We start from the raw sequence: 15,144 nt of genomic DNA, 5'->3' as shown, positions 1-15,144 counted from the left end.
GCAAGGTTTTATCTAAAGCACTGCACTATTAACGTTATATCTAAACATACACGAGCTTTTTTACAAATAAAAGAAAGGCATTATGTAGAACACAATATGTAGATCGTACAGTTGTCTTAGTTTTGGTACACTGTAATGAGAAAAATAAATAAGAGGTATTCAAATGTCATCCTTCATTGAAATCATTATAAAAATACATAATTAACAAAAATACCCAGGTGCGGTTAGGATGTCTCGTTGTTAGGATCTCTGAATTGAGTTTCACTCCTTTAGCAACAATACTTTTTGATTTACGTTCGACATAAAAATATAACAAATGAAAGGAAAGACAGACGAAAGGACGAGCGAAAAGTAAATACGTATCCCCGCTCGGAAATTGTGGGCATAACAACGACTAGAAATGAACGTATACACATGTGAAAGTAGGACATCGTATTAATGCAATAGCTCATTACATTAAACAAGTTTGCTCTATTTGCTATGTAAACAGTATATAAATATTACATGGTTGACAGGGTGACAGTAAATTTGTCAACTTGAGGAAATACTGTCAACCTAGGCGAAGCCGAGGTTGACAGTATTTTTCCGAAAGTTGACAAATTTTCTTTCACCCTGTCAGACATGTAATATTTATTTTATTATACCGAACAAACTTTTCAAACATGAACAATTTATAAGAACCATGAACAATTTTAATATTCAATAATTGTATTTAAAAACAGCAATGAATAACCATGTATATTTTAATAACAAAAATAAAAGTACACTGGTTAACACAGTCAATTTCTTATCACTTGATTACGCAATTTATGACGTTGTAAACAGACGACAAAATGGCAAGCAATATTGCCAGCAAACGTTTTTCAACGATAAGCAAGGAGGATATGAAGGTTAACACAGTCAATTTCTTATCACTTGTTCGGTATAATAAAATAAATATTACATGCCTAATATTTATTTTATTATAACGAACACACTTTTCAAACATGAACAATTTATAAGAACCATGAACAATTTTAAGATTCAATAATTGTAGTTAATTTCAGCAATGAATAACTATTTATATTTTGATAACAAAAATAAAAATTCACTGGCTAACACAGTCAAAGTATTCTTTCCTAATGATGCAGCACAATACCAAATGTCACTGGTCTCTTGAAATGATTCTAACGGTCTTTGCCATAATGCTTCGAGTTTAGGGTTCAGTTTAGATAGGTACTTCTCAAAGTATCGGACTGGATAAAACGTACTGCCAGGCTGCTCGAAGATATTTCCTTCTCCTGTGGTATCATCAGGCGTATCGTCAATCCTAAAAAGATGAATTCATTTAATTGAAAACATTGGTCTGACATTTAAAATTGCCTGAAACCGAAAATAGATATTTTTGCTTAAAGATTATGCGGTTTCACCCAGGTGGTTTCACCACTAAAATTCCATGTAATTCATGTTTTTTTTCCCTCTGTCAAACAAATTAACAGCCATCTTTTATATTCATAATTCTTTGCAGTAACTGCCAGCTTTTAGTAAAATTACTACCATTTGAAAGGTTGGCATAATATACATTTTTTTAATTGAACCTACCCGTGATTTTTTGTTGATTCTGCGATGACCTGGTGTATAAACTTTTTCCCGGTTGAATCGTCATCGACCCTAAATTCTCTTGACCTCTCCTCAGAAGGAAGTGCATTAAGTTAAACCACATCCTGTTTTGAAAACCACATTAAGTGTTAACGGGATCTTTTCACGCTTTGGTAAATTGACAAAATTGAAAAAAGTTGTTTCAGATTCGCAAATTTTCGTTTTCGTTATGATATTTGTGAGGAAACAGTAATACTGAACATTTACCATGGTCTAATATAGCCATTATATGCATCTTTTGACGATTTTAAAACCTAAAAATTATAAAGCGTTGCAACGCGAAACGCTTGAATAATTTGGAGAGTTCTGTTTTTGTCGTTAAATTTCGTGAAACTACGAAGATTGCTTATATAATGTATAAAATACTTAAGTATGTGTATTCGGCGGAATAGCTCAGTAGGTTAAAGCGTTTTTAATTCAGGACTCTGGCAGGACTCCAGGGGTCACTGGTTCGAAACCTGGTCCGGGCAATGTTCTTTTCCTTTTTTTAATTTTATTCTTGATTTTTTACTGGAGCTTTTACGATCCAATGTTACATTTAACGATATAAAGCATTTAATGAATAAGTTAAAAAAATGCCAAAATCTGTGAAAAGGCCCCTTTAATATGTTAATATTAAACGGTACACTGTTGCCACCTAATTTTTCCAGATCGCTGTCGGATATTACAGGTTTGTGGTCGACACTCCCATTTCCACTTTGCTTAAGCTGCTTAACTTTTGACTTGTAGGCTTCATTACTTGATGAAAATTGCTGGTCTTTCAAATAAATATTATACGTGCTTAAGAGATGCTTGGATATTCCCTACTTCAGACTGTCCAAAGTTTTATTCTTTAGTTCCTCGCCGTTTTTCTGACGTACAGGTGCATAGAAAACGCGTAACCCAATAACTGGTTGTGAAGTTCCGCTGGAAGTTCATACCATGTTTAACTACACGTTTAGTGTTTTTAGAGTCCTTGTCACGATCCAATGCCTTCAAAACTTCCTCGCTTATCGTTAAAAAACGTTTACTTGCCATTTTGTCGTATGTTTACAGCGGAAAGGCAAAACTGCGTACTGCGCATGCGCGAATGGGACAGTATAATTTTCGAACAGTCCGCACGTGGTTGCTAAGGCAGCGGGATACAGTATTTTTTGTACAGTAAATTTTTTCCCGCTGGTGGCACGTGATTGCTATGGCAGCGGTATACAGTATATTTTGGAAAGTAAATTTATTCCCGCTGGGTCTGACAGTTTTTCTATGTCACGATGGCCTATGGGAGTTTAGCATTGTCAATAAAAGTGAGGTATAATAATAAATAATGTAAATCATTGCAATAAATTTCACAGAAATATAAAAACATAGTAATTTCTTGCATTCAAAAAAGTGTGGCATATATAAATGTTTAAATTTGCTCAATGCAACTCAATTACAAGGGCTTAAATGCGTGTGTGTAAAGTGACAATAAATGTGTAGACAATAAATGCAAACATGTTACCACTACAAAATGTAAACATGATACCTTAAAACTACATAAACATAACTAGGATAGAATTCTTTATTATATCCGGTGGCATTTTATGTAAGGCAAAACATGATCTCAATGTGTATTGAGATGAAGACATTAAGTATCACCAACATAACATTTACCAGATTTTCGTATTAAGACTTTTTTAAATCCAAGTTTTGGCTAATAATTTGTACTAAACATTTACTACGCTAGGTTATTTTTGTTATGAATCTCGATGATATATGCATTGGCTTTAGACAGTAAATGACCCCTGTTGAAATTGGGGTTACTAGGTAAAAGGTCAAGGTACTTTCACACTTAGTGTGAAAATCGTTCCCGATCAATAGCTCGTCAACGAATTGACCGATTGGCTTGATACTTCACTTGTGCATTGGTCTTGGGCAGTAGATAACCCCTATTCAAAGTGTGGTCAATAGGTCAAAGGTCAAGATCAATATCAAACTTAGCGTGAAAATCGTTTCCGATCAATAACTCGTCAAAGAATTGACCGATTGGCTTATACTTCATATGCGCATTGGGCTTGGACAGTGGATAACCCCTATTGAAATTGGGGTCACTAGGTCAAAGGTCACTATCACTATCACACTTAGTGTAAAAATCGTTTCCGATCAATAACTCGTCAACAAATTGACCGATTGGCTTGAATATTCTCATGTGCATTGGCCCTGGACGGTAGATGAACCCTATTGAAATAAGGGTCACTAGGTCAAAGGTCAAGGTCACTATCACCATAAGTGTGAAAATCTTTCCGATCAATTACTCGTCAACGATTTGACCGATTGGCTTGATATTTCACATGTGCATTAGCCTTGGACAGTATATGACTCCTATTATAATTGGGAACAATAGGTCAAAGGTCAAGGTAAACATCACACTAAGTGTGAAAATCGTTGCCGTTCAATTTCCCGTCAACGATTTGACCGATTGGCTTGATACTGCACATGTGCATTGGCCTTAGATAGTAGATTACCACTATTGAAATTGAGCTTACTAGGTCAAGTGCACTGTTACACAATAATAGTACAATCCTTTCCGATCAATAACTCGTCAACTGACTCAATTGGCTTGATACTTCCCATGTGTACTTCCCATGTGCGTTTGCCCTTGGCAGTAGATTACCCCTATTGAAATTGGGGTTATTACGTAACTATTACACACTTAGTGTTAAATCGTTTCTCATCAATAACTCGTCAACTGATTCACCAATTGGCTTGATACTTCCCATGTGAATCGGCCTTGGACGTAGATGACCCCAATTGACATTGGGGTCAAGGTCACTGTTACATATTAAGTGTGGAATCGTTTCCAATCAATAATTCGTCAACTGATTACCGATTGGCTTGATATTTTACATGTGCATTGGTCTTGAACAGTAGATGACACTATTGAAATTGGAGTCACTAGGTCAAAGGTCATGGTCACTAGCACAATAATTGGAAAAAGCGTTTCTGATCAATAACTCGTTAACGAATCAATCGATTTGCTTGATACTTCACATGCGCATTGGCCTTGGACAGTAGATGAAGTATTTACAAATTGGGGTCACTAGTGCAAAGCCCTGTTAGGATGGGCATATGTCTCTGACCGCGGAACACTTGTTAAGTTTTATTTTGAAATGTGCATTCTAATAATAAATACTATGCAACGAAGCTGTTTGTGAAGATGTCTAAATATTTACATTCTCTGGTCACCTGAGCGCAGGTTCTATGGTGATATTTTAGGAAACCGTAATGTCCTTAAGTCCGTCAACACGTGCGTTCGTGCATTAACTGTTTCGTCTAGCATTATTTCCTCCAGGACTCGTTGATAGAATTTACGAATTTTCACAGGAATGACTCTAGGTGGACACGTTTTTCATTCAAAGGTGTTAAAATATATTGCAGTGGTGAAAGCTAACTCAATAAAAAAAGCAAATTATCTGTGCAACCGTACATTATTGAAAATTTATTGGCTAATAAAAGTTACATCAAATAATTTAAATGTTTAAAAGCAGAATAATATCATTCGAACGTATGAGACGACTTCCCTAGATATGACCTTAACATGACGATAACTCAGTCTGCATCTCTACAATTGCTTGTAAATTGCTAAAATTAGTGTTGTTTATTTTATGGGATTTTGTATTTTGATTGGTAAGACGATCATTAGATTAAATATTTACAGTACTGTTTTTTCAGTGAATCCACATGCGCACGTAACGACTTTCACGAGCGCACTCAAATAAAGCTGTGTTTAGGATGTCACCTTCATACCACCGTATATGACCATGTACCTTTAAAATGTTGAAGTTTTGGTATTGGAAATATGACACAATATCAGTGAAAGGTTTTGCCTTAAAGACACGATACCTCACCATGCCAATACACTCATATTACAAACAAAATTACTTCAATCCATTAACAATTTTCCAAAATAGAAATAATACATCTTTTGAGGATGATAACTTTCTCAGACTTCTATGGGTTAGATATATTTATTTTTAGCCGCTACTGATAACAGTCAACAAGTGTAGCTAATACATTTGCCTGATAAGACAAAAACCATAAGAAATCAATATCGATTTTGGTTGACGTGCTATTTAAATATTAACATTACGCATATTTCTATTTTTAATATATCGTCGTTACTTCCTTCTTGATAACATTCTAGCGTCGGGTGTTATGCTTATTGCGCAGTAATATTTCAAGGCGTCGAATGGCACTTTGAACGTGTTTGAGCTGCGTGGTAAGTTTTATATTATTTTTATTGTTGTAATACGTAGTTTGATAACAATTTCACACAATGGTGTAAACATTCTTGTCTAACTAATGGAAAGTTGTGGGAAATATGTACATTAAGAAAGGTTTATTCGTGTACAGTAATGGCAGAATAACGTTTGTCAAAATATGCCGCATTTTAAGTTGATATAGTGTTAAATTTAATATAAGAACATTTTTACACTGTTGACTGTTGAGTGTTTTTCTGATGACTAATTCAAGGTCTTCGATAGTCTTAGTCTTAGACAAACTGTATCAACAGTTTTGTTAATACAGGTCTATATAATCATAATTTGAAATATGTTAAAGGAACTTATTTACAGTTAAGCAAAATGAAAATTCTAAAACAAATGTGATAGTTACAATAAGAATAACTGCATTAAAGTCAAACACGTGGAATAACAATTATGACTCTGACACATACGGTGGCATAGAGATGACATTCACTCCTCTTTTATAAATTGCACTCCTATTTTATATACTTTCAATCTCGTTGCCACGAGTTTGCTATGTCGTGGCCTCGAGTTACTAAGTCGAGGCCACGATATACAAAAAAGAGGAGTTCAAAACTAAATAAAAGAGGAGTGCAATTTAAAAAAAAGCGGTGCAATAAATACAAGAATGGTGCATTAAACAAAAGAGCAGGGAATTTTAGCTATCTCGACATCCCGACTTAGCTAACTCGTGAAATTATATATTTATATTAAACAACAATACATTAAAAAGCATTGACGTTAATGAGTTAGTTACATGACAAGGATTGAATATTTGGGGTTACAAGGTAAAATAACAGCAAAATGTTAACCATGTATGTATTTATTTTGATCTTGCGGTCAAGGATAACCCATGAAAGTGCAAGCACTTATTTCCAATGGGGTCCTTTGGTTTTGCTGAAGAGACAGCAAGCATAAGAGACAGTATTGGTATACAAGGAATCCGGGTGCGATACCCTAACTCTTTGCGAATAGATACCTTGGTTCTTTTACGTGCTCAGTGTATAGCACCGATACACGCGAGAATTACCTGGGTTTCATACAAGGTAAAATAACAGCAAAATGTTAACCATGTGATGTTATTTTGTCAATGTTTTGTAATGATACGATAGCATCGATTCTGTAACACTAAAAGCATAGCTTTCTATTTAATAAAATAACATCTCTTTAATTCATTAACTTAATAAGTTAATTTCAAAGATCCAATATTTCCAATGCCGTTGTACTATTTATCCATTATTTTAAATGAACCTGCAATAAACATACATATGATGACCCATGAATTACATTGTTAAAATGATATATACTAGTTTAAAGTATTTGAATGTATATGTAATACATTAACTTGAATATACAAGAATAACAATTGTTCCAAATCTTAACAGGCTTAACAAGTTGTTTCGGGAAGTCTGTTTAATCTTTTCTTGGGGTATTCAGTAGGTCTTGTTCCCAGGTCATCAGGTGTGATCTGGAAAAATCTTTGAGGGTTCCAATACCATGGTATCCGATCAATTTACCAATATAAATACATGGTGTGTTTCACTCCACTGCACTAACATGAGAGAAAAAAAATCATTCAGATCTTTTAGACACATGTTATGGTTAATGTTATATAACATTTCATAATGTGGGTTATCAATAATGATTATCAATGCAATCTTATTTTATTTATGTTTCACTCCCTGCAGAAGAAGTATGTATATTTGTACATAGTAATTTTAATTATGATAGTGCCGTTTCTTCACGTGCATTAGACTGTATCTTGATATAATGGAACCAAATAATTCACTTATATATATTATCTTTTTAAAGAGCAACTAAAAGATTGTGGATAAACATAAATTCCTTTCAAGTGTTATTGGATCGAAAGTGCATGGATTTTCTATACAACCTTACCGTAAAAATGTGTGCGTTTGTGACATTTGTTTGATGTTATTGTCAATTGTTATCATCTTACAATTGTCGTTACCGTCGACAGTAAATTATAATTGCAAATGTACTTGTTAACACATTTTTTTCATAATTTGTGTCGAATGGATATTGAAATAAAAAATGCATGGATTTTCTATGCCACATAGCTAATCCTAAATTGTGTTTGTTTGTGACATTAGTTTGAGGTGATAACGACATTGAATCATTTGAAAATCGTCGTTGCAGTAGACAGTAAGATACAATTGAAAATGTGCGTGTTAACGCATTAATTATTTAATACTTTGGTCGAATGGATATTGAAATCGAAAGTACATGAATTTGTCTATACTTCCTAACCCTAAATTTTGTTTGTTTGTGGCATTTGCTTGAGGTTAGTGTGACATGGTATCATATTAAAAAAGTCGTTGCAGTAGACAGTAAGTTATAATTAAAAATGTACGTGTTAACACATTAATAATATATAACTTTGGTCGAATGGTCCGGAATGGATATTGAATTCGAAAGTGCAAGACATTTGAATATTGCTTACACATACCCTCTTTCAAACTGTAGATGAACTTTGCTTATTATTTATAAACATATTTATTTATTCGAGGTGGATATGTTAGTTTTGTTATGTATATGTCATGTTTTTCATAGTGCTTTATCGAACAGTTGATTGATGTAAATCAATATGCGTATACAAGTTCTATCCTTTTTAAATTGCGAACAACAGTATCATAAGGAGTCCACGCTTGGTTTTGACAAATCAGTTTAGATTTGTCTTACTCATACTTTTAATTTTATCAAAATAGTAAAACAAATTTATGTATTTTAGGCGGATATCTTATTTAACGTATTTGTGTTTAGTATAAGCCATGTTCTTCCTTGTGCATTATTGAACGCTTGATTGTTGTAAATCAATATGCGTATGCAAGGTCTAGCCTTCCGAACAATAGTATCACGAGGAATCCACGCTTTGTTTTGCCAAATCAGTTATAAATCGATTTTAATGTTTTGATACGTTTTATGCTAAGTTAAACGCTCATAAATCACATACAATCAATCTTAAATAAATATATATGAAAATATATTATTACTTTTTATAATACCTTCTTTTATTTAATCTTTTTTTTGTAAAATGGACTCTTATATTGACTTCCAGCTTTTTAAGATGGCAGAAGGAGGCTTTGGGTGTACGGATACAGAGACTGGAAGCGTTTCTAGACCCATCAGTCTGTACAGTCGTCACTCTCAGGTAAATCAGAGACTGAAAGTGTTCCTAGACCCATCAGTCTGTACAGTCGTCACTCTCAGGTATATCAAAGACTGAAAGCGTTCCCAGACACATCAGTCCGTACAGTCGTCATTCTCAGGTAAGTCAGAGACTGAAAGCGTTTCTAGACCCATCAGTCTGTACAGTCGTCACTCTCGGGTAAATCAGAGACAGGATGTGTTCCCAGACACATCAGTCTGTACAGTCGTCACTCTCAGGTAAATCAGAGACTGAAAGTGCTCCCATACATATCAGTCTGTATAGTCGTCACTCTCAGGTAAATCAGAGTCTGGAAGTGTTCCCAGACCCATCAGTCTGTACAGTTGTCACTCTCAGGTAAATCAGAGACTGGAAGCGTTCGCAGACCCATCAGTCTGTACAGTCGTCACTCTCAGGTAAATCAGAGACTGGAAGCGTTCCTAGACCCATCAGTCTGTACAGTCGTCACTCTCAGGTAAATCAGAGACTGGAAGCGTTTCCATACACAGCAGTCTGTACAGTCGTCACTCTCAGGTAAATCAGAGTCTGGAAGTGTTCCCATACACAGCAGTCCGTACAGTTGTCACTCTTAGGTAAATCAGAGACTGAAATGAAAGTGTTCCCAGACACATCAGTCCGTACAGTCGTCACTCTCAGGTAAATCAGAGACTGGAAGCGTTCCCATACACATCAGTCTGTACAGTCGTCACTCTCGGGTAAATCAGAGAGTGAAAGTCTTTCCAGGCACATCAGTCCGTACAGTCGTCACTCTCAGGTAAATCAGAGACTGGAAACGTCCCCAAACACATCAGTCTGTACAGTCGTCACTCTCAGGTAAATCAGAGACTGGAAGCGTTCCCAGAACCATCAGTCCGTACAGTCGTTACTCTCAGGTAAATCAGAGTCTGAAAGTGTTTCCATACACAGCAGTCCCTACAGTCGTCACTCTCAGGTAAATCAGAGACTGAAAGTGTTCCCAGAACCATCAGTCTGTACAGTCGTCACTCTCAGGTAAATAAGAGACTGAAAGCGTTCCCAGACCCATCAGTCTGTACAGTCGTCACTCTCAGGTAAACCAAAGACTGGAAGCGTTTCCAGACACAGCAGTCTGTACAGTCGTCACTCTCAGGTAAATCAGAGACTGAAAGTGTTCCCAGAACCATCAGTCTGTACAGTCGTCACTCTCAGGTAAATAAGAGACTGAAAGCGTTCCCAGACCCATCAGTCTGTACAGTCGTCACTCTAAGGTAAACCAAAGACTGGAAGCGTTTCCAGACACAGCAGTCTGTACAGTCGTCACTCTCAGCTAAACCAAAGACTGGAAGCGTTTCCAGACCCATCAGTCTGTACAGTCGTCACTCTCAGGTAAACCAAAGACTGGAAGCGTTTCCAGACACAGCAGTCTGTACAGTCGTCACTCTCAGGTAAACCAAAGACTGGAAGCGTTTCCAGACCCATCAGTCTGTACAGTCGTCACTCTCATGTAAACCAAAGACTGGAAACGTATCCAGACACAGCAGTCTGTTACTCTCAGGTAAACCAAAGACTGGAAGCGTCCCCAGACACAGCAATCTGTACAGTCGTCACTCTCAGTTAAATCAGAGACTGGAAGCGTGCCCAGACACATCAGTCCGTACAGTCGTCACTCTCGGGTAAATCAGAGACTGGAAGTGTTCCCAGACACATCAGTCCGAACAGTCGTCACTCTCAGGTAAATCAGAGGCTGAAAGCGTTCCCAGACACAGCATTTCGTACAACAGTATGTCTCAGGAATATTCTATGATTTTGAGCGCTAAGCTAGTGAGATGTATCGTACTCAACTTTCGTTTTATCGATAAAAATAAATCGATGTTAATAGTTAACAATGAATTTAAAAGGAAACGAAATAGCGATTGTGTTTTTCAAACGTTTACTTCTTAATTTTTGTTTTAAATATGAATTTGCATAGGCTTGATTTTGAAAATATACTACTGAACGTAGATATATGTATTAATAGGTATAAACGAATTTTACGTTCGGATATTTTTACCATTCTTTTGTTTTTTTAAACGTTTAAGTGTCAATTTGTACTAATACAATTGAAAAAACGTGTAAATGGAACGAGCAAAATGTACTGGCGCAAGTCGAAGACATTGCAAATCACTATTACAATATTTAAATTGATGTTGCCAATGAACAAGCTACATCAATTATTTGTCTTTCAAAACAGTATTTTGTGCAAATGCTAGTGATCATTTTAAGATGGTCGTGTTTGTTATTTCAATATTAACGTTAGTGACTTCAATGTTTACTCTTAACAAGATCCATCGAAATGTACGAAATTCACATCGATATAACAAGATCCATCGAAATGTACGAAATTCAACTCGGTATAACAAGATCCATCGAAATGTACGGAATTCAACTCGGTATAACAAGATCCATCGAAATGTACGAAATTCAACTCGGTATAACAAGATCCATCGAAATGTACGAAATTCAACTCGGTATAACAAGATCCATCGAACTGTACGAAATTCAACTCGGTATAACTATTTTATCGATTGGTGCTCAAAAGTGAAACAAACTGCTGTAACACATACATTGTGATGTATCGTATACTTAATGATTAACAGGACTTGTTTTGAAAGTGTTTTTTTGTGTGCAGACGTTTTATTTTTGCCATATAGTAATATATACATTCATATGACATTCATGTAAAATTCGTGTAACATACATAGCAAGTCATAAACACATACGTTTAGGGTGTGTATAGCCATAGAAGTAGTAATCGAAGATTCGTATGCAACACGTGTTTCAAATTAGAAAAAAAAAGTAAAGAAAAAAATGTGTATATACTTAATAGATTAAAGATTTACATTAATGGACACTTGCAAATTTTATCTTTATGTATTGATTAACATGTATTTTATTTCAAGGTCAGAGGCGAAGTGTGTGGCTTTAATTGTTCAAGCGCTAACGTAAAAGTTTTATTTCCCAGTCGTATAATTACAGAAATCCCAGTTATACTTCACTGATTCCTGTTTAAGTCAAAAACAGAAGAACATACATATTGTATATAATATTGAAGTTCTTTTAAGTGAGGTATGTATTATATTTCTGTGCGTTTTAAATGAGTCTCAAGCCGACTTTCATATGTATATCTTCCGAATGTGACCTAGAATAGTATGCTAATAATGTCTTTAGCTGGGGTTTCAGACAGGACTTAAATTAACATCCATACCCATTCAATATGAAAACTGCGATGATGACTATCTTCGTTTACTGTGTATTATGTTATACGTATATACTACCTTTAAATAAGCTTTATATGGTACACCATCTTCACCAGAATCAGTCTAATTATGCGTGCCATAATATGAGTCGAGGTTTTTTAATATTAACGTCACGCACATAGATGGGCCAAATTCATTGCGCCTTGACGCCACAGTGAATCCAGAATAATTTAATAACATATAATAACTTCGAGTCTAATTTAATTTTAGTCTGTTATCAAAGCTATCATCAGTAACGCGTTTTCGTCTTCACTCCACATACCTTTCAACAAAGAACATGAACACGGGCATTCAATGATAAAACAGAACATACATATTCATTACTACTACACATATAATACTGTTATAGTATTAAACGTCAATATATGTATTAAAAATACCCATAATACAATCGGTGTGTTTATCAACACTAAATGTGTCACTTAATGTTCAAACATGTATTCAAATAGACACAATGATCAACAAATAATTCAAAAATGACTTCCTCATGTATGTTCACATTTTATTTATGATATTATTTAATAATGACGTTTGCTGCGGTGATGCATACCTGTAGACACTATTTTTCATTTACAAATACACACAGCTTTATATTATCTGAAAAAATATTATAACCAATTTCGGAAATGTGTTATTTTTTATATGCGTATAATTTAAATAATCTTTCATCACGCATCTTAAACCAACATAAAGAACGTCCTATTTTGTTTTCAGAATTATGTAGAGAGTGTGTCTGTTGAGATCTGTACTATAATGAACAGGCTGGGATACGGCGAGGAGATGAGACGGTGGCGCGTTGCGAAGTACAGGGAGCGTGACAGACTGACAAATGCATACCTAAGTAATATAACTTTAATCACAGCTGGCAGTAAGGCAGAAGGGCTGACCTGCTTTTTATAAAGCGACCGTGACTGTCTATTCTTGCTGAAAAATGTCATCTGTTTGGAAGCTGGTATCAATCTTTACAGCATACCAGACGACTTACAAGTGTACAGGATGGATACACATGTATATCCAGGACACTGCAGACTTTTATTAGAGAGACAAACGTCTATAAGTGACGAAATAATCCACAATGCTCTGTGTGATAATGGAAATGGGGACGTTCTATTGAGCAGTAGTTTATTGTTAGATGAATTTTCGTCGCTCTTTGCATATGCCCGTCAACTCCTCACTGCATATACCGGTCAACTCCAACTCGATGTGGTGCAACATAAATGCGTGGGACCGTCATTACCGCATACCATTCTAGGGCATTTGCATACAGACAACGTACCCGCACTACGCTGTTTATGCCCGAGTGTCCTACACAGATGGGCTGCTAGACCCCGTCATTGACCGTCACCAGTCATAGTTCAAAAAGTCGTAACATTAGGAGCGATTCTAACACCGGTAGGATTTAAGGGGAGTGAATTCAAGCACATGGAATGGAGGATTAACTTTAACAGCGGTGAGGCAGAACTCGTAAGCAACCTTAATGATACTCAGGCGAAAGTTTATGTTATACTAAAAATGATCATCAAAGATATAATCAAACCAACAAATAAAGAAATAACGTCATATATACTGAAAAACATAGTTTTATGGCAAGCTGAACGTACCCCACAGACACGCTTTAGTGCATACAGTTTGCTTCACTGGCTGCATGACGGTCTGAGAGAACTAAGGACTGCAATTGCCAAAAAAACATATGCCGTATTACATGATTCCTGAACGAAATTTAATGGAAGCATGTGATATAAACAATAAGCTGCATCGTAAATGGGTAGCAGATATCACGGACATGCTAGAAGAAGGTCCCGGGGTAGTACTTAGATTGGAGAAGATACGAAAGGCTATTGTCGGGTCCCCGGAGCCTATGTTGTGGTACAGCAAGAAAAGGATGGAGCTGGAGATGCTGTATCTCGAGTCATTGAAAAGAACGGCGGAATTTAGAGATGTGAACGATATGTTGAATAACTCGGATTTCGTGCTGAATTCGATACGTTTTCGCCTAGAAGAGATATTGATAGAGGTGCGACAACGAACGATCCAGGAGGGCTGTTCTGTACATGATCTGGAATGTATTTCAAACGCAATGTTAATGTAATAATGAACTAACATACTAAAATTACACGTGTTCCATGGCTGTACGACATACCGCAAATTCACTCAAATAAATAATGTCAGTCATCGACAGACTATACGGCGTAATATTTTCCAATATATATGCAGTATTTATTAAATTAATGATTGTAAAATAATAATGAACTAAAAACCCATAAGCGTATATATTGGTGTTTTACATTCTTGAAAATGGTTGTAAAATACGATGTTAACGCAGGTAAGCCATCTGATAAAAACTTATTAGCATTTATTGATGTTTCGTGGATTGTGATTTTCAGTTCACAACCGTAACCCCCATCATATGTTTACAAGAAATTTCGATTTTCGATTGCGAAATGATTCATATGGTTGGGGTTACACATATCAAGGGAGTCGTCGTTGACTCAAAAAGCTGACTCTCTTGAAGAATCACTGACGGTGTTATGGCAATGTGGATTTCGTATCGCCTAAATGTGTAATAAAAAGCAATTCATATAAAAGCCAAACTCATTTATGGTGTCCCTTTTTTATTATTACTACACGGTTTACTTGTTCTGATAAATGTCAAAATTCCCTACTTTTCCTCCATTATAATGATTTCAATGAGCTTTATTCATAAAAAAATGATAGTAATTATCAAGACAAAAAAATTAACAACATCAACAAAAGCTTGCTAATTTCGATGACTATGGTACGCTCTGGATCGTACAAGATTGTCTGT

At 35.6% G+C, this 15,144-nt stretch overlaps 1 protein-coding gene across 3 annotated transcripts in view; it reads left to right on the top strand.

The window, feature by feature from the left end:
• LOC127859365 (uncharacterized) overlaps positions 1-14,276 on the top strand; it is a 107,667-nt gene extending 93,391 nt beyond the window's left edge. For all 3 annotated transcript variants that reach the window (XR_008039331.1, XR_008039330.1, XM_052396727.1), the window contains exon 3: positions 13,053-14,276. Coding sequence is in view for 1 of the 3 variants with exons in the window: in XM_052396727.1 (XP_052252687.1) it covers positions 13,053-13,238 (186 nt within the window). In the remaining 2 variants the exon portion in view is untranslated. The remainder of the gene's footprint in view (positions 1-13,052) is intronic.
• Positions 14,277-15,144: the final 868 nt, after the last annotated feature.

Source organism: Dreissena polymorpha, chromosome 15, assembly GCF_020536995.1.
Source record: "Dreissena polymorpha isolate Duluth1 chromosome 15, UMN_Dpol_1.0, whole genome shotgun sequence".
NCBI classification, from domain to species: Eukaryota; Metazoa; Mollusca; class Bivalvia; order Myida; family Dreissenidae; genus Dreissena; species Dreissena polymorpha.
The sequence above is the reverse complement of the archived record's forward strand: the minus strand, read 5'-3'. Positions and strand labels throughout refer to the sequence as shown.